This window comes from Phycodurus eques, chromosome 2 (assembly GCF_024500275.1).
Source record: "Phycodurus eques isolate BA_2022a chromosome 2, UOR_Pequ_1.1, whole genome shotgun sequence".
NCBI classification, from domain to species: domain Eukaryota; kingdom Metazoa; phylum Chordata; class Actinopteri; order Syngnathiformes; family Syngnathidae; genus Phycodurus; species Phycodurus eques.
Window position 1 is genome coordinate 28,021,224 of NC_084526.1, and position 20,338 is coordinate 28,041,561.

Below are 20,338 nucleotides of genomic sequence, written 5' to 3' on the forward strand. Positions count from 1 at the left end.
TCACCACCAATATGTTTATTATCTTGCAGTAGTATGCACAATGCAAAAAAAGACATAAAAGCATTTTCTATAAAAATAAAGATCAAATTCCTACAGTTCCTATGAACACTTTTTTGTAGATGTTGAGGATATCGGCAATAGAAATCAAACCCACAAGGCAGACTTTGATTGTTGGATCACCACACTTACTGATTTAAAAAATAAAGCACAAAATGTATGTTTAGGATCAAAAAGGCAGTGCAGAACAACTCTTCATTGCTAAGCATTGTGGGAGGAGAACTTTGGCTCATTGCCTGTTGATGGGAGACTCACCCTAATAACTCCTTGATAACATTTGAATAGACACATTCTTAGCTGTCCATTCGTCTTACAAAAATGAGCAAAAATAAATAAATCTTTATCCTTCAGTTCATTATATTACCTCTCTGACTCTTAACTAGTGGGGAAATAAATGATTTATCAATAATTTACTAAGTTGAAAACAGACATTCATGCAAGTATAATTTCAAAAAGATAAAAACATTCTAAAAACATCAAGGTTAACATGCTACCTCTATCCTGGACTCAGTCTTGATGCAGTTGCATTTTGGCTTTTCTTGATCATCCCAGAAAAAAATTGAAAGAGAAAATAATATCCAATTATGAAACAACATGCAGACATAGCAACACTTGTTTCAATTGACTAATGCTTGTCTGCAGTTTTGCCCTCTCATTGTTACACTTCACACTCAGAAGACGGTTCTGTTCAGATGGTCTGATATCCAGCTTGGCTCCTCTTGCGGCCTATTAGATATGCGATGAGGACAATCAGCACGAGGCCGGCAAGGGCTGCTCCAACAATGATGGGGATGAGCATCTGGTCTTGATCCATCTGACACTCCTCCGCTTGAGGTGGAAAAATATAGTGACAATTTATTTTGATTAGTTTCGATAAGGCTTGCACAAGAGTCTTTGGCACCACTTTGTAGTCAGTCATTTTGAATGGTTTTGTTTTACGGCTGACCAATAAGGACATGTAAATACATTCATTATTTAATGTTAAACTACAAATTTAAACAACAGTGACAGGCTCATTTGTTGTGGGGAAAAATTAACAAATGTAAGGCTGAAGCTTGATGTTATAAAAATTATAAATGTATTATGTTTCTCTCTTACTACTTACACTTATTCACAGTAACATTTTATCTTATTTTTGCAGATATTTCTCAAAATCCTAAATATAATTAAAAATGCAGATTCCAATGCACTTAAAGCATCTCATTGCCAGATACAAATTTAAGAAATGCAACTTTATGATGGGGGAACACCCTCCTCAGCCTCCCTGGTAAGGTCTATTTCGGGGTGCTGGAGAGGAGGGTCCGTCGGGAAGTAGAATCTCAGATTCAGGAGGAGCAGTGTTGTTTTCGTCCTGGCCGTGGAACAGTGTACCAGATCTTCACCCTCGGCAGGGTCCTCGAGGGTGCATGGGAGTTCGCCCAACCAGTATACATGTGTTTTGTGGACTTGGAGAAGGCGTTCAACCGTGTCCCTCGTGGAGTCAGGTGAAGGGTGTCAGAGTTTGGTACGCATTGCCGGCAGTAAGTCGGACTCGTTTCCAGTGAGGGTTGGACTCCGCCAAGGCTGCCCTTTTGTCACCGATTCTGTTCATAACTTTTATGGACAGAATTTCTAGGTGCAGCAGTAGAAGGTGTCCAGTTTGGTGGCCTTAGTATTGTATCTTTGCTTTTTGCAGATGTGGTTCTGTTGGCTTCATAAGGGTGTGATCTCCAACTCTCACTGGAGGGGTTCGCAGCAGAGTGTGAAGCGGCTGGGAGGAGAATCAGCACCTCTTAATCTGAGACCATGGTCCTCAGTCGGAAAAGGGTGAAGTGCCCTCTCCAGGTCGGGGATGAGATCCTTCCCCAAGTGGAGTAGTTCAAATATCTTGGGGTCTTGTTCACGAGTGAGGGAAGAATGGAACGGGAGATCGACAGGCGGATCGGATTGTCTGCAGTGATACGTACTTTGTATAGTTCCGTTGTGGTGAAGAAGGAGCTAAGCCGAAAGGTGATGCTCTCAATTTACCGGTCAATCTACGTTCCTACCCTCACATATATTCACGAGCTGTGGGCCGTGACTGAAAGAACAAGATCCTGGATACAAGCGGCTGAAATTAGTTTCCTCCGCAGGGTGTCTGGGCTCTCCCTTAGAGATAGGGTGAGAAGCTCGGTCATCCGGGAGGGGCTCAGAGTAGAGTCGCTGCTCCTCCGCATTGAGAGGAGCCAGATGAGGTGGCTCGGGCATCTGTTTAGGATGCATCCTGGACACCTCCCTGGTGAGGTGTTCCGGGGACGACCCAAGATACGCTGGAGAGACTAAGTCTCTCGGCTTGCCTGGGAACGCCTCGGGATCCCCTCGGAAGAGCTGGAGGAAGTGGCTGTGGAGAGGGAAGTCTGGGCTTCCCTGCTGCAGCTAATGCCCCAGCGACCTGACCTCGGATAATCGGAAGACAATGGATGGATGCAACTTTATGATGAACTGTCAAACTAGTGGATGCTAAAATAAAAGAGACAAAAAGGACAATTTTTTTGGTCACTGAGTAAAATCCAGATGAAATCTTCTGTTACTGAATCAATCTCTTTCAAGAGGGGAAGCTCCACATATTTGCAATAACTCGACAACTCACTTTTAATATGGAAAACAGACATTAAAATGTAAGAAATGCCCAATTAATATCATTACAAATGATAATGGCAAATACTGCCTCCTCTGCTGAGGGCAAATTTATTGATGTGACTCCAAAGAACTTTGGAAACATGTCAAAACACCCAAAACTGTCCAGAACACAGGAGATGAAAAAAATAGAGGGAAAATGGGAGAAAGAGAGGTCAAGTTGTTGCTACTTTTTAGTTTGTCCCATTAGATGTCGCAACAGCAATTTACTCATGATTTGTTTGGCAGTAACGATATAGCACTGAAATGAAGAAATTGTTCAATTCAAAATTTTGTGGCATGTGATCGTTAATGTTAAAAACTATTGCTATTCAACTTTTTTGTAAGCTTATGTAAATTGTTGGTGGGGGGGGGGGCGGGGGCGCGGCACGGCACGATATAAAATCTCACCTCGGGTGCTACATTGGCTAGGGCCAGCCCTGATCTATACTTACTTCGCCTAGTTAAAACGTGATTTAAGATATCTGAAAAGGGATATGTAGATATCTTGAATTGAGGTGTATTAAAGTTATCTTGAACTGGCATTATGACTAGTCACTATCAAATTGTTGACATCTCAAACTGGAGTTAGAGATATCTACAATTGCATTGAAGATATCTATATATGAAGTGACGAAGCCCATACACGAATGGCAAAAGTGAAGTCATTGTGAAGTCCCACAATGTTGTTTTTTTGGTCACCTTGTTCATGCCTTTGGTGTTTGCGTTTCTGTAATTAATAGGAAGACTGTAGTTACAGATAGTAACTTAAATGTTCTTTTTGATTAGGCAAAACTAAATTACAGATCGGCAACACATATCCAGTCTAGCTATTAAGTGTTAAGAAGGCTTGCCATATGCTTGGATCAGTCTGGGGTGGAAGAACTTGACAGCTCTATTATCATTAACCCCATCAAACTCATTTGGGATGAACGAGAACAGGGACTGTGAGACAGGCCTTCCCATCCAGTGACCTCACAAATCCTGTCCTCCATGAACATAAATTGACTAAGTTCCCCCAGACACACTCCAAAATCTTAGCTATTAAATCTGCAAAATATTTTCTCTCATTTTTACTTCCTGTATTTAGAATGGTGAGGTCTCCATTTTAGGACTGCAACTAATAATTATTTTAATAATCAATTAATCTGTCGATGATGTTTTCAATGAATCTGACGTAAAACAGCTTTGGAAAATTGTCATCCCGTTATTCAAAACAGGACATTATTTCAAATTCACACAAGACGCGAAGCGAACATTCGTCTGCGGCTTGCGTCATAAAAACATCCTGTTTTGGCCGTTTGAGTTTGGTGACAAAAGTCTTTCGGTTTGAAACCGAAAATGCACTTTTGGGCCAATTTTAGAAGAAATGTTTCTTTGGCTGAAAATTTGGTGCATCAGTAGAAGAAATCAAATAGGCATTTGTACCTGTGGCAAACTGGTTGGTGGTGACTCCAAAGGGTTGAAGCTGCAGCCTGAATGTGTTGAGAGAGAAGCTTGGCACCACAGCCAGAGTTTGCTCTGCATCACACATGTAGGAGCGTCCCAGTGTAGTTCGCAGGTAGTCAAGACTGGTGTTACTCGCTGAAAAGGGAGCTGGACAGAGAATATCTCTTTTGAAATCTAGTTATGTACATCGGAGCAAAGCCATGTGTACTATATAAGTTTAATACCTGTCATATCAGACCAATTGGCGAGCATGTTTATCCCGCTAAGGTGGTATTTGTTGGTGGTGGAGTTCTGCACAAACAGTTTAGATTAACAACTGTGTTTACACACAAACCGGGAGTAACTAGTTATGTATACAATTACCAGGGAAAAGATGAGGTTTAGTGTGGTGGTTCTGTCCTGAGTCAGAACTAAGGTAGCTCTTCTGGAGTCACATGATCCAGAAGAAATTGTGAGATTAGGGGTGAGATTAAAAATTTCTTGCATAGTCTGGAAAAAAAAAAACAGTGCAAACATATGATGCATCATTAACTGGAGAAAGATTGAACATTACAGAGTTGTCCTTAAACTACCTTATTCTGAGACTGAGAGACGTAGGAGAAATTAAGCTGTAGTCCCATTTGGGCCAAGAGACAGACTGTCCCATTGCTGTTTCTAATGGAGTAAACTCCCCGTTTAGGAGTTCCAGGTGGTGTGGGTGTTGGCGACTGTGTGATTGGAGTACGGGTGGTGGTGGTAGGAGTGGTTGTGCTAACCTGATCTGCAGCACATATTAGTTTCTGTAGAAACAAATTGAGAATAAATTTGCGACAAGGCAGGCACAGCAAGAAACTTTAACAGAACAGGACTATGAAAAGAAGAAATGTCATACCAGCTGGACTCAGATCATTTCCTGGCATGTACGCTTCAAGTCTCATATCAGAGAATGTGACTGTCTGTCCCCCAACTACTACAGAGATGGGGCTCACACAATGGTAGGTGGTGTTGATTGCCCCCCAGATCCCAACTGAAGCTGACACAACAGTCACCACAGCTGAAGGATAAAACGAAATGGAAGATCTAAAATAATTGGACCTCTTGTCTCCTGGAAAAAAATACTGAAATTCGACTGGACAAGCACCACATTTATCAAAAAGAGCAGTGAGATGGTACCAAATATCTGCCATTGGTTACACATTAATTACTTGTAAAATCAATGAGGAGAACATTAATATCTACGATCTTAATAGTTAAGGTTATTTTTTTAATTCTACATCCAAGGAAACTCAATTGTAATAAGATTAGCACAACTAATTTCAACCTGATCAAATGAGATTTGGCAGATAAATGCATCTCATCAACATGTTTAATTTGAATTGCTGAAAATGCACAATCTATTTCAGATCTGAGTTGAATTTGGTTTGCAATTGGGTAAGATTTTTACATGTTCACATTTTATCAACAAAATGTAAAGGGAACATTGTTGGAACAATACCAGTCATAAGAAGGTAGCCAAGAAGGTGCACACAAACACAAGAAAGAACCAATATACAAACATACTGTCAAAGAATAACCTCCTTGTAGGGGTAATCAAACCTTGTGAACTTGATGAGACTTTGCCGTCGTGCGAGTTCTCACCTGAGCTGTTGGCCTCGGGGAAGGTAGAGGAGTCACTGAGGTTGTACTGCAGCGTCAGTGTGGCCACATTGTAAAGACTTCCATTGGTTGAGAAACTCAGCCCAATTGTGTGTCCAGAGCCAAACGTTGCCACCAGCCATTGTAAGCTGCCAACTGTGCCACATGAGCTACTTGTCGCATCGACTGTGGTTCTGTCAGGCAACGGCACCTGCACAGTTCTCTGAGGAAAGATAAGTGGGTGTTTCAGAATGATAGGCGGTTGTTCTAATGAATCAGTTCTTTCCGAAAAAATAGTATCCTTTGCTGTACGTACCAAGCCGCTGGAAGTGTTGTACGTGATGGAGAACGATGCAGAGAGTTCAGCCTTGATGCACGTGGAGTTCCTCTCCTTCACTTCAAGAGTAACAGCCTGAAGACAGCCTGTAATACAGTAGTACAATAAAATTATTTGTTTTTCTAAATTTAGGGTTGTTACCCTAAAAATGTCAAATTCTTTAAATTGCTCTGAGTCTGTATCCAAAGGCATTTGGGTCCGGACCAGAATCTGACTAATTGAGTTACTGCGTTGGGGTTGTTTGGCCAGAAGCGAGTTGGTAATAGTCACTGATTGCCATAACCCAATGAAGTCAGGGTGACTTCAGTGAAGCACAGTGGATATTAAAAAAAATAATAATAATAATTTTAAAGAAAATCTATACAGGCGGCACAGTGAACGACTGGTTACCACATCTGCCTAACAGTTCTGAGGAAAGGGGGTCAAATCTCAGCCTCGCCTGTGTGGAGTTTGCATGTTCTCCACGTGCCTGCGTGGTTTTCTCCGGGTACTGCGATTTCCTCCCACATCCCAAAAACATGCATGGTAGGTTAGTTGAAGACTCTAAATTGCCCATTGGTGTGAATGTGAGTGTGAATGGTTGTTTGTTTATATGTGCCCTGCGATTGGCTGGCAACCAGTTCAGGGTGTACACTGCCTCCTGCCCCAGTTGCTGGGATAGGCTCCAGCATGCCCGCGACCCTAGTGAGGATAGGTAGTACAGATAATGGATGGATGGAAATCTATACACCCCTGGTTCAAATGCTAGGCTTTTGTGATGTAAAAAAATGACAAGGATAAATAATTTCAAAACTTTTTCCATCTTTAAAGATCAGATGACAAAGATGTTATGGGGTCAGTTCAAAATCATATTTGCATTGTTCATATGTAATGCATGCACGTAACTTCCAGCAAGTTTTCAACCATAGTTTAGCTAAAAATTAGGTTTTTAATGACGCATATTGAGCCCACCCCGAACATACGCGAGGCTCGAGACACCGGGGCGTGGTTACCCTATCCACCACAAGGGCTACCAGAAGTGACGTTGCAATTGACAAACACAGCACGCTACACACTATACGCAATGGCGAGTAACGTGTTAGAATATGAGGAGGAGGAGGATTTCTATGAGGAGGATTTCGACGTACAGGAGCACACACCTGAACCGTCCATGTTTGAGCCGATTAGGTGGTCGGAACCTGACTGTAACAACGACGAGCAGCCAAGTAGCAGCTGTACAACAGAAAAAGCGACTGGCCACTGGGTCGATGAGACGGTATCTCTTTTTATACAGTCATGGCATGAAATAATGGCACCCCAGGGGTGCCAATATTTTTTAGCACGACTATACGCATTATATATTCATATGTTTCAGTGACACGGCACAAGCTTTTACATAGTATGCAGTATTCCTATATATTGTGTGCCGCTTGCTCGAGTAGCTTTATAACACGCCGCACAGAAAGTATTTGCCGTGTCTGTTGGCTTGTCATATAGGCAAAAGTACAGACGACAGTACTGAAAAGTATTTTTTTCCGACTCCCCAGTGCATCGTAACCATAATAGTTGTAGGTATATACAAGGAAATCCTCACCTCTTGTCTGCGCCGCTTCGCCACGGCACCGTGGCAGGTGCGAGATTTAGTTCTCTTGCTGGCGGTTGAGGTCCCGATGGCCATAGGAAAAATAGTTGGCACCGCAGCTGGTTTCAGCCTCTATCTCTGTATCCAATGCTTTCAGCTAAGGCTATCTCAAAACACACCGGTTCGAAGTGATCAGCACATAGTTAGGAATGCTTGCTAGGCACCCATAGCTGACCACATTTCTTCCCCTGTCGATTGACTTTCCCAATCCACTGGTCACATATTCCCTTTTCACTTGAAAAGCCAAAAAAAAACTCTTGCCACTGTCTGAACCATTTGTACAACCAAATGCCACACAATGAACCATCCTGCCATCGTTAAATCATACGACAACAAATATACAAGGACGGGAACAACAGCATGGAACAATAGCACACAACGCCGAATGAGCAAGCTGTTTGGCTGGTGTGACGTCACTGTGCCGGATAGAGCCGAAGACCAGAAAGCGCTGGATGCAAAAAGCAGAAGGCGCATTCTGCATCATATTTATTGATTTAACTACTGCATATCTGCTATATAATCACTTCTATATAATCACTGTTTGTAAAGGGGTTCTAGAGTTATCAAGATTTTTTTTTAAAATCTTTGTCCTCTGACCTTTAATGTGACCTATAACCTGTACAACTCAAATAAAAAAATAACAAATCTTTCAAGGGGGGAACAAACAATAACAATTACAACTACACCCTGGTCACATAAATATAAACACCTTCAAACTAATGCTGTGTTGCAGCACCTTTGGCCTTTATTACAGCAGTCTTTTTGGTTTGGAATCGGTCAGTGTGGCACATCAATAGGATCCCACTTTTTGCAAAAAGGCCCCAAATTTATCAGATTACAAAGGCATCTCCAATGCACAAATGTTTGATTGGATTCAGGTCAGGACTCTGGCTGGGCCATTACAAAACTTTAAGCTTCTCCTGGTGAAGCCTTTTTTTTGTTATTTGAATGTGTGCTTTTGGTGATTGTGACTCTGAAAGATAATGTTCCAGATGATGTATATCAATCTAAAATAGTTTTAAAAAGTGATCAATCGATTGTATCAATACTAGGAAATAACTCATTGGATTTAAGCATGGCAGACTTTACATGGATGCATGTGTGTGCACCTTTAATGATAACAACGTTAAGCATAACTTGATAAAGTTGGCATGTCTGTGACGTCGTCGCCACACTCTAGCAGATAACAAAACCTGGCATGATGGCAGATGAGAAGCCGGCGAGTGAGAAATTATCAAGCCACTGGGGTGGTCCAGTGTGTGGAAACACTTTTTGCAAAGAGGTAGATATTCTAAATAAGTCGCTTGTTGTTTCCCCAACCACCTCCTACGGCATCATGGGATTTTCACAACTCTCGCCACCCGTTCCAACACCAATTTCCAAGGCACCTCTTGCAGCATTACTGCTGCAGCAGCAGTGCAAGGTAAAATCAGGGGGGGGGGGAAAAGTTTTCGAAGGAGACTAATGCCACGAAGATTAGAACTACAGGCCTGTCGCCTTTTGTGTCGACATCTGTGGTCATGAAGTCCTTTGAACGTCTCATGCTGGACCACCTCAAGAGCGTCACAGGCCGCCTGCTGGACCCCCTGCAGTTTGCTACAGAGCAAACAGGTCTGCGGATGATGCAGTCAACATGGTACTGCACTTCATCCTAGAACACCTCAACAGTGCAGGGACCTACGCGAGGATCCTGTTCGTGGAGTTCAGCTCAGCGTTCAACACCATCATCCCTGAACTCCTTTCCTCCAAGCTTCACCAGCTCAGCGTCTCACCTGCCATCTGCCAGTGGATTTACAGCTTCCTGACGGGCAGGACACAGCAGGTGAGGCTGGTGGAGGCCACCTCATCCACACGCAGCATCAGCACTGGGGCGCCCCATGGTTGTATCCTCTCTCCGCTGCTCTTCTCTCTCTACACGAACGACTGCACCTCAACACACCCGGCTGTCAAACTCTTGAAGTTTGCAGATGACACCACTGTCATTGGCCTCATCAAGGACGGTGACGAGTCTGCATATCGACAGGAAGTGGAGCGACTGGAGCTGTGGTGCGGCCGACACAACCTGCAGCTGAACACGCTCAAGACTGTAGAGATGATCATGGACTTCAGCAGGCATCCTTTGCCACAACTGCACCTCACGCTGTCCAGCTGCCTCGTGTCAACCGTCGAGACCTTCAAGTTCCTGGGAATTACAGTCTCTCAGGACCTGAAGCAGGCAATCAACATCAACTCCATCCTCAAAAAGGCCCAGCAGAGGATGTACTTCCTGCGGCTTCTGAGAAAGCACGGCCTGCCACAGGAGCTGCAGAGCCAGTTCTACACAGCGGTCATCGAATCAGTCCTGTGTTCTTCCATCACAGTCTGGTTTGGTGCTGCTACAAAAAAGGACAAACTCCGACTGCAACTGACAATCAAAACTGCTGAAAGGATTGTCGGTAACCCCCTACCCACCATTGAGGACTTGCACGCTGCCAGATCTAAGACAAGAGTGTGCAAAATACTCTCGGACCATCCACATCCCGGTTACCAGCTCTTCCAGCTCCTTCCCTCAGGTAGGCGCTACCGATCAATGCAAACTAGAACTAGTAGACATTCCAACAGCTTCTTCCCTCTTGCGATCAACTTCTTAAACACCTAACCTACAATTCCATTACAACATGTTGGCAATTTTTTGACTTGAGTTCGTTGTCACATTTCTGTGGGGCCAATCATACATTACTCGTGCACTCACTGCAGTTGTCTTGCCATGCTGCACTATTTGCATATACTGGCCACTCATGCCAGAGTAGCATCTACTCCATTTGCACACTGATTGAGGAGTATCTGCAACATTTGCACAACCAACATTGTCCCAGATTATTGCACTACTTGTCACCTTAAACCGCATACACTCCTTGAAATCTCGGCGCCCTTTGCACAATGGTCATTGCACCGGACTATTGCAATATTAGTCATTCGAACTGCTCTAAGTGCTGGAGGACTCTGCATCTTTTTGCACAATTGTCAAAAAAAAAGAAAATTTATTGGCATTACCAGATAACTAGCAACCCTTTACTGCTCAGTGACTATTTTTTTGTCAATGTCTATGTCTCCAAAGTGTTCTCTGTCAATTGACTGTCTGTTGTCGTACTAGAGCGGCTCCAACTACCGGAGACAACTTCCTTGTGTGTTTTTGGACATACTTGGCAAATAAAGATGATTCTGATTAAAGTTTTACAATCTGGTCCAGATTTTCTGCCAAAATAAAAGGAACAATTCCATTCAGCAGGAATTGTGAACACACTATTTTTGCTTTGGTAGGCCACATTAAATGTGGTGGGCCAGATCTGGCCCACGGGCCGCAAGATTGACATCTGTGCACTACATACACAAATCATTAATCACCTATCTGTGCTTTTTATTTCACTTACTACCATGTGGAAGGAAAATAACTTTATAGTCACTATTACGTTCTGACTACAACTGATGCACAATCCAAAAGAATAGTTAATTATTGACCAGTGCTTTCTGTTAATTGCGCACCATGTAAACACTGGTGCGGTGGTACCAATGTCATTACACAGCCAACTGACTGCATTCTTCTCTTTAAATTTCCCCATTACTATACACTCAAAATAATTCAGTATTCTCCCCAACCCCCATCATTTCAGTACTGCCTGTTGAAACTTGAACCTGTTGCCACCTCTGTTCACCCCGTAAACACACCGCACACAGTTTACACAACCCTGCAATCATATCATTGCATGGAGGCAACAACAAAATACAAATTACCTACTCTGCTTGAGCTTTGAGATGTAAATTCTTATCTATAACTGACACCGTAAAAAATAATAAAGATAGTATATTCATTTATAAGAAAAAGAGAATTAGATTGACTTGTATTTAGTCTTTTGGTCAGCAATTGTGAGTGGTTTCACCGATATTAAGCGACCAGCAGAAGCAGCAGCTCAGTTTTCTGTACAAAACAAAGCAGCACAAAGAAGTCACATGAAGCTCTCAGGTGACAATAAAGCTGCTGTTGCTGCTGTTACACAACATTAACAAAACCTGAATGATAAATATTAACATAATACAATTAGTCCAGAGACTTCTTGTGTATTCTGTGCCCTTTTGACAGCATTTTTGTTACCAAACGGACAGCGGTTAATGCTGGTGTTTGGCCAAACAGACCTCCCTTGCTCTTCTATTTAGTTGGGAATTGAATTCTTTTTTTTGTGATAATTAACCGAATGCAGCAGCCGATATAGGATACATGTGGGTCAATAATTAACAACTGACTAAACCACATTTTGTTACAAGTTATGTGTGATACCAAACTAGTAGCGAGCCATATGTAGCAGCTAGTCTATGCTAGCTGATAACGCCACTTGCCAATATTCCAGCAGCAGCAGCCCCCCCGGTTCACGTAGCCTGCAAAACACTCACCCAACACGGCAAACCAAGTGAGGAGCAACAGCGAGCCACGAGCCATGGATAGTTTCATCATTTCCGTCGTGTCACCGCAGACAGTACAACTGCACTGACTGTACTAGCTTTAGCGTTTGTGCCCCGGTGACGCAGAAAGCCTGTGGAGATGAAGCGACAGACAGATGGATGGAGCTCGGCCGCGGCCGGCGCAGGTGGGTCCTCCCCGCAGCAAAGTGCACTTGACTTGGCACACTGTCAAATTTATTATTATTTTTTTTCCAATTGGAGATACAGGTGAGAATTGTTTTAACGACGTGTCGGTAGTTCGAAGTGCGATTTCTCGGTACGCGAATCATCCGCGTCTGCTCTGCCTCCAACTGAAAGCTGTGAAGCGTCACGTGAACTAGTGGCGTCTGCAGATAGCGCGTCACGTGAGCGCGCCCCGCGCGCCGTCCACGCGATACTTGACAGTTGTCGTCCGCGCTTGTTACTTTCGGTAGCACCTTTGTAACGGTCGATTGAGTTCAATATGAAAGTGCATTGCGCTTATACAACTGTGATGATCGGTAATAACCAATAACCCCATAACCTAATTTTGGAAAAGTACCCTGATGAAATTTGATGGAACTCTAGATCTTGAAAAAGACCATTTGGTCGACGACCCAAAATATGTGGGATGTGGGAGGAAACCGGAGTGCCCGGAGAAAACCCACGCAGGCACGGGGAGAACATGCAAACTCCACACAGGCGGGACCGGGGATTGAACCCAACTCCTCAGAACTGTGAGGCTGACGCTCTAACCAGTCGTCCACCGTGCCGCCGGAAAATATGCACACACCAAAAAAAAAAACTAAACAAAAAAAAAAATTCTAGTGTATGTAGTCTATGTACCAGTCCTACTTGAAGGTTTAAAACGTAGTTTCTTGAAATTGTTTTAAAAATGAGATCCATAGTGGATGGTGCATAAGTTGGTGTACCGTTTTTGCTAACAACAACAAAAAAAAAGCTTTATTGGGTCCCAATTAGAATAACATACAAATTACCATTTCTCAAAATTACTGGCCTGTAGCATTTGCACATTCATGTGTTATAGTTCCTACACTGAAGCACAATTTGACACATGGGTCTTACTCTTTACCGTTTTCACTTTCTTTTCGTGCTTCTTTTAAGAATTTAAACACCATCAATAATTTGTGATTTTCTTAATTTTACAGTGCTTATCTTTGACAACACCCCAAGAGATCCATTGGTGTGAGGTAAATACACAACTATTGTCAGTTATCTGAAAAGAAATCGTATAACAAAAATGAATGACGGTAAAGAACTTGAACTATTTCATCTGTAGACCTACTTGTGCAGTAGGTCCTACTGTACATATTGTATAATGCTGTATTCACTATGTCAGTGGGTAGCATGTGAGAGGCCTGTCCCTCCTATACACACATGACAAAGCTGCTAAGTGCATAGATTGTGGTGAGTCAGCTGGGACGCATCAATTCACGAGGAAGTGTAAAACCCCAGCAAGAACGCAGTGGCCGCTTCAATGCTGCTCTTTAACACTTTGCAGAATCCTGCAACATTCTCCTCACACATCTCAACCACATTTTGAGCAGCAGATTAGTCATTCTTCAATCATACTTTACTTACATTGTTTCTTAGTAGAATATAAGTAATACAGGATGTTGCACACTGTACAGAAAAAACAGCTACCGCAATTGGGTGTCAAATCATTTATTAAATATCAATTCATTTACTTTATCATTGTTACATCAAAAACAATCTGATTTCGAAACAAACCAAAATAAGCATGTGACAGAACAATTTGGTTAACAAGACCCTCAAAAATAGCCCCAAGTATTTCACCTGCATTGTCAATAGCCACAACTCTCTATTCACATGAATAAAAATCAAAGTTTCTAAGGGAGAACTTCTTGGGGGAAAAAATAAAACACTTAAAATTAACATAAAACTACTACAATACAAAAATTGCCCTGAATTTAGAGCAAAGCAACAGAGGAGAAAACAACCAAACAAAAATCCCCACTCACAGCTGTAAAACAAAGGAAAGTGCTTGTCTCTCTCTCTCTCTTTTTTTAACCAAACAAACAACCTGGATCACTCCTCCAGCCGCCCCTCGGACTTAACTCCCTTGGAAGACCCCAGAGCCCTAAGAGACATGTATGGGACAAAGCCCAGGAAAATCTCTCCTCTCGGGATCAATGTGTGATCTGGATGCTGAACCCAAGATTGTGGCCCCAAGTATAAGATGGGCGGGCAGAAGGGCTGCGAGGCTGCTTTGGGGACCAGCCGTACACTTGCTGAGAGAAAGCATGGCTCCACAGTGGTGCCACCTCAGGCAACATAGTGGTACTGGTTAGGAGTCTCCTTGTCACGCTCCATGTAGTCTCTGTCAATGAGGGACTCAATGCGCTTCTTCAAGTCGCCAGGCTAAGGGGAGAAGAGTCAGAGGCAACTGAGCTTTGTGACTGTGCATGGACATGTACTAAGAGAGAAGTTATATTGAGATGAGTCACCTTGACAGGGAACTTCAATTGGTTGTAGAGCTCTGAAACAAGAAGGTTGTGACTGAGGGTCTTCCTCATCTTCATGATGCGGACTACAGCCGCATCAATCTGATACTGCCGGTCTTGAAACACACGCTCAGTGGTGCTGACCTGCTCCTCTACCTACAAGGAAAATGTAATTTCATAGAAAACCAAGTGTTGTTTTTTGGGAATGGGCACTAAATGAAATGTGTTCTTACAGTTTCTTTCATTTGGATCTGGTTGATCTTAATGCGGAAAAGTTTGTGTTTAAAATCATTGTTGAAATTGAAACGGTCTCCGTTCTCCACATCTTTTCCCCGTGGAATCTTGTTGAGGACGCGGGCTTTTCCACAGGCAAGGGACTGCAATGTACGTCTAAGTTCGCCCTCCTCTGTAAGGCAAAAGAAAAGGTATCCACTCAGGTGTATCCACAGACTCACCTTCTAAATAATTGAGACATTGAACACCACAAACCTATACCCACAGCAGTACCAATCTCTTCCATGCTGAATTCCTCACCCTCATTGAACATCAGCAGCACTAATGTCTGGAATAGGGAGACCTGTAGCTCCTTCCTTCCCTACAGGATGATAAGTAAAGTTCTCAAGGCAAGCTCAGTTCTGAGTCACGATGACATATGAACTTACGTCTTTAAATTCTGCCTTTAGGACAGCGTGGCCGAGTGTGGGCTGCCACTGCAGCTTCCTCCCACTGTGCTTCCCTAAGTAGAACAGCTTGAACACTTCCTGGAGTTTTACCATCTCAAAAAGAAAACAAAACAGTACTTTAAAGGTAAGATATGATTGATTAACACACATGGTACAATAACAGGTGCACTATTGACTCATTGGCCACAATTTTACACCTGCAAAATATAATGTACTTGTAAACTCCAATAAGAGCTGTTTCAATAATTCTGCTTGGACAACATAATGCTAAATATTGATTGGCATTCATAGTTATTAACTTGACAAAATATCTATTATTGTGGCTGCAGTTTGCAATTGAGTCAGCACAGTGAAATAGTGATTAGCACATCCGCCTCACAGTTCTGAGGTTCAGGGTTCAAATCTCTAGTCTTGTGTGCAGGGAGGTACAGCAAGTGGAGGCAGAGCCTCACCTGCATGTGAAGAGTATTTATTAAAATAAAAAAAAAAATAAAAAAAAAAAAAAAAAAAAGAACTGACAAGTGTGAACCTTTAACTCATCTGGACTACTGGTGAGCAATCTAGCTAGCCCGCACCTACCTTGTCCAGTCCAGTAAGCCGGTAAAGTCCTCGCACCGCAAGTCACCCACAGGTTTTCTTTTGACACACATTATCGATGCTGCTACATTTGTCACATGCACCAAATAGCAGTTCAGAGTACCCACCCTTTTTGGAGTCCTTGGAAGGGGTGCTGGAAAGTGCTCCCGCTGGGGACTCCATCGTTCTGCTGGGGGACTTTAATGCTCACGTGGGCAATGACAGTGAGATCTGGAAGGGTGTGATTGGGAGGAACGGCCCCCAGATCAGAACCCGAGTGGTGTTCTGTTATTGGACTTCTGTGCTCACCATAGATGTCCATAACGAACACCATGTTCAAGCACAAAGGTGTCCACACATGCACTTGGCACCAGGACACCCTAGGTCACCGTTCGATGATCGACTTTGTGGTCGTGTCATCGGACTTGCAGCCGCATGTCTTGGACATTCGGGTGAAGAGAGGGGAGGAGCTGTTAACTGATCACCACCTGGTGGTGAGTTGGCTCCGATGGTGGGGGAAGATGCCGGTCCGACGTGGCAGGCCCAAACGTATTGTGAGGGTCTGCTGGGAACGTCTGGCAGAATCCTCTGTCAGAAGGAGTTTCAACTCCCACCTCCGGCAGAACTTCACCCACGCCTCGGGGGAGGCGGGGGACATTGAGTCTGAGTGGACCATGTTCCGCGCCTCTATTGCCAAGGCGGCCGACCGGAGCTGTGGCTGTAAGTTAGTCAGTGCCAGTCGTGGCGGCAATCCCCGAACCTGTTGGTGGACACCAACGGTGAGGGATGCCGGCAAGCTGAAGAAGGAGTCCTATCGGGCCTTTTCGGCCTGTGGGACTCCTGAGGCAGTTGATGGGTACCGGCTGGCCAAGTGCAATGCAGCTTTGGTGGTCGCGGAGGCAAAATCTCGGGCGTGGGAGAAGTTGGGTGAGGCCATGGAGAACGACTTCGATGAAATGCTGGTCCAGCATCCGGTGTCTCAGGAGGGGGAAGCAGTGCACCATCAACACTGTGTATAGTGGGGATAGGGCGCTGCTGACCTCGGTTCGGGACATTGTGAGTCGGTGGGGAGAATACTTCGAAGACCTCCTCAAGTCCACCGACATGCCGTCCCATGAGGAAGCAGAGTGTGGGGTCTCTGAGGGGGGCTCTCCTATCTCTGGGGTTGAGGTCACCGAGGTGGTTAAAACAAGACGCCGGGGGTAGATGAGATTCGCCCGGAGTTCTTAAAGGCTCTGGCCCTTTTTAAGAAGGGGGACCGGAGGGTGTGTGTTCCAACTACAGGAGGATCACACTCCTCAGCCTCCCTGGTAAGGTCTATTCAGGAGTGCTGGAGAGGAGGGTCCGTTGGGAAGTCGAATCTCTGCTTTAGGAGGAGCAGTTTGGTTTTCGTCCTGGCCGTGGAACAGTGGAGTAGCTCTTCACCCTCGGCAGGGTGCTCGAAGATGCATGGGAGTTCGCGTAACCAGCCGACATGTGTTTTGTGGACTTGGAGAAGGCGTTCGACCATGTCCCTTGTGGAGTCCTGTGGGGGGTGCTTCGGGAGTATGGGGTACCGAACCCCCTGATACGGGCTGTTCGGTCCCTGTACGACCGGTGTAAGAGTTTGGTCTGCATTGCCGGCAGTAAGTCGGACTCGTTTCCGGTGAGGGTTGGACTCCGCCATGGCTGCCCTTTGTCACCGATTCTGTTCATAACTTTTATGGACAGAATTTCTAGGCGCAGCCGAGGCGTAGAGGGGGTCCAGTTTGCATCTTTGCTTTTTGCAGATGATGTGGTTCTGTTGGCTTCATCAGGCCGTGATCTCCAACTCTCACTGGAGCGGTTTGCAGCTGAGTGTGAAGCGGCTGGGATGAGAATCAGCATCTCTAAATCTGAGACCATGGTCCTCAGTCGGAAAAAGGTGGAGTGCCCGCTCCAGGTCCGGGATGATATCCATCCCACACAAGATCCCGGATACAAGGGGCCGAAATGAGTTTCCTCCGAAGGGGGTCCGGGCTCTCCCTTAGAGATAGGTTGAGAAGCTTGGTCATCCGGGAGGGGCTCACGCTGGAGCCGCTGCTCCTCCGCATTGGGAGAGCCAGATGAGGTGGCTCGGGCATCTGTTTAGGATGCATCCAGGACGCCTCCCAACAGGAGGAGACCCCGGGGACGACCCAGGACACGCTGGAGAGACTACGTCTCTCGGCTTGCCTGGGAACGCCTCGGGATCCCCTCGGAAAAGCTGGAGGAAGCGGCTGTGGAGAGGGAAGTCTGGGCTTTCATGCTAAAACTACTGCCCCCCGCGACCCAACCTCGGATAAGTGGAAGAAGATGGATGGATGCATGTTTTTTGGGATGTGGGAGGAAACTGGAGTACCCGGAGAAAACCCTCACAGGCACAGGGAGAACATGCAAGTTCCACGTATTTGGGTCCTCAGAACTGTGAGGGGGGGGTGCTCACCAGTCGCCTCCCGTGCCACCTGAGATCAATCAAGGAAACAAAACAAAAAAATCCAAATTTCTAATGAAGAACTAGTGTTCTTGTTTGTCACTGGTCTTTATTTAAAGTAATATTTTGGTATAAATGCCTTAATATTTATGCCAAATATGTGTGTAATCAGAATGCTGATACAATTTTTTTTAAAGAATTCTTTAATATAGGCTGCTAATTTAATGTAAAATATGCTACTCTGTCTCATAAATTTGTAAATGTGACTAATATTAGTGCCTCACCAGCCATGAACCTCACCGCACGTCACTGCCTGTGTGCCGTTTGCGTGTTTTTCTGTGCTTGCGTGGGTACTCTCCGGGTAGTCCGATTTCCTCCCACATACCAAACACGTGCAGGTTAGGTTAAGTCAAGATTCGATTGTCCAATGGCGTGAATTTTTGTGTCCTGCGATTGACTGGTGACTAGTCCAGTGTGTATACCAACTCTGAACCAAAGTCAGCTGCGATAGACTCCAGCTCAACCGTGACCCTAATGAGGATAAGTGCTATAGAAAATAGACAGTTAATTTGCAGTGGCATAAAACTGCAAAATTGAATTAAGAGGTATCATTATTGCATGCATCAAGAGATATCAGTTATACATGTTTCATACAGCTAGATATGATGCAGTGCCATTCTACACCACTGCAACCTTAACAACTATATGAGTGTGTTCCCTCTCTTGAAAGTGCTAGTATTTTTACCTCTGACAAGGAGGTAAAAATTGGGTATGATGCAAGGAAGAAGCCATTAAATTTTGGTGCATATCAAAATTGCAGCCCCCCTTCTGAGTTATATTATGATTTTCTTGGTAAATGCAGAAGTTTTGATACAGCTCTTGGATTGTGCCGATGTGGACAGTGAGTAAATGGTTTGAGTGATTAAGAACAACTTAAAAATTTCCCTCATGCTTACTTCTGCAGGCAAGTGGACCTCCATGGGCAAGTATGAAGGCCAGTAACCCACGGTCAGGATGTTGACTGTTAATTCAATGTTGCTTGGCTCACTCTGGTTTTGCATGTACTGAGAGGAAATACCACAATTTAAGGCACACAATTTGCATGACCTTGTGCATTTTCATGTTACGTTTTCAAAGTGACAGTATGTGGAAAGAGAATGTAAATACCTGTTTGAATTGGATCATGATGTCTTTGGAGAGTTCCATGTCCTTAAACATCCCTTCTAGCTTACTGGTAAATGCTGCTCCACATTCTGTATGAAGGAAACAGCACAAACATAACCAAAACGAAGCATGGCCTGCCACGGGAGCTGCTAAGGCAGTTCTACACAGCGGTCATCGAATCAGTCGTGTGTTCTTCCATCACAGTCTGGTTTGATGCTGCTACAAAAAAGGACAAACTCCGACTGCAACGAACAATCAAAACCGCTGAAAGGATTGTTGGTACCCCCCTACCCACCCTTGAGGACTTGCACGCTGCCAGAACTAAGACAAGAGCGTGCAAAATCCTCTCGGACCCTTCGCATCCCGGTCACCAGCTCTTCCAGCTCCTTCCCTCAGGTAGGCGCTACCGATCAATGCAAACTAGAACTAGCAGACATTCCAACAGCTTCTTCAGCTTCTTCCCTCTTCTTAAACACCTAACCTACAATTCCATTACAACATGCTGGCAATTTTTTGACTTGAGTTATATATTACTCGTGCACTCACTGTAGTAGTCTTGCCACGCTGCACTATTTGAATATCTGTTGTTGACCAATACTGGCCACTCATGCTAAAGTAGCATCTGCTCCATTTGCACACTGACTGAGGAGTATCTGCAACATTTGCACAATCAACATTGTCCCAGATTATCGCACTACTCGTCACTTTAAACCGCATACACCCCTTGAAGTCTCGGCGGCCTTTGCACAATGGTCATTGCACCGGACTATTGCAATATTAGTCATATACAGCAATATTAGTCATATAGAGTAGTAATTATATATATTGGACGAG

The 20,338-nt window shown here is 44.3% G+C and overlaps 2 protein-coding genes and 1 long non-coding RNA gene across 5 annotated transcripts in view; 1 reads left to right on the forward strand and 2 right to left on the reverse strand.

The window, feature by feature from the left end:
- Positions 1 to 12,540, reverse strand: lamp1a (lysosomal associated membrane protein 1a). Its single transcript, XM_061670196.1, has 9 exons — positions 12,138 to 12,540; positions 6,071 to 6,177; positions 5,758 to 5,977; positions 5,016 to 5,173; positions 4,713 to 4,919; positions 4,504 to 4,629; positions 4,365 to 4,431; positions 4,120 to 4,287; positions 1 to 885 (listed from the first exon to the last, which is right to left on the reverse strand). The coding sequence occupies exons 1-9, from the start codon at positions 12,196 to 12,198 to the stop codon at positions 746 to 748; spliced, it is 1,254 nt and encodes a 417-aa protein (XP_061526180.1). The 5' UTR covers positions 12,199 to 12,540; the 3' UTR covers positions 1 to 745.
- Positions 11,918 to 20,338, forward strand: part of LOC133399086 (uncharacterized) — a 13,626-nt gene continuing 5,205 nt past the window's right edge. Inside the window, exons 1-4 of one of the 2 annotated variants that reach the window (XR_009768160.1) lie at positions 11,918 to 12,331; positions 13,334 to 13,375; positions 15,334 to 15,457; positions 19,305 to 19,900. This is a non-coding gene — a long non-coding RNA (uncharacterized LOC133399086). The remainder of the gene's footprint in view (positions 12,332 to 13,333; positions 13,376 to 15,333; positions 15,458 to 19,304; positions 19,901 to 20,338) is intronic. The other variant, XR_009768161.1, reaches the window with a different exon arrangement.
- Positions 13,841 to 20,338, reverse strand: part of cul4a (cullin 4A) — a 22,014-nt gene continuing 15,516 nt past the window's right edge. The window contains exons 14-20 of one of the 2 annotated variants that reach the window (XM_061670192.1): positions 19,508 to 19,593; positions 19,297 to 19,404; positions 15,313 to 15,426; positions 15,185 to 15,245; positions 14,884 to 15,056; positions 14,654 to 14,806; positions 13,841 to 14,567 (exon numbers count right to left, since the gene is read on the reverse strand). In XM_061670192.1, coding sequence (XP_061526176.1) covers positions 14,472 to 14,567; positions 14,654 to 14,806; positions 14,884 to 15,056; positions 15,185 to 15,245; positions 15,313 to 15,426; positions 19,297 to 19,404; positions 19,508 to 19,593 — 791 coding nt within the window. In that variant the 3' untranslated portion in view covers positions 13,841 to 14,471. Of the gene's footprint in view, positions 14,568 to 14,653; positions 14,807 to 14,883; positions 15,057 to 15,139; positions 15,246 to 15,312; positions 15,427 to 19,296; positions 19,405 to 19,507; positions 19,594 to 20,338 lie in introns of both variants that reach the window. The other variant, XM_061670191.1, reaches the window with a different exon arrangement.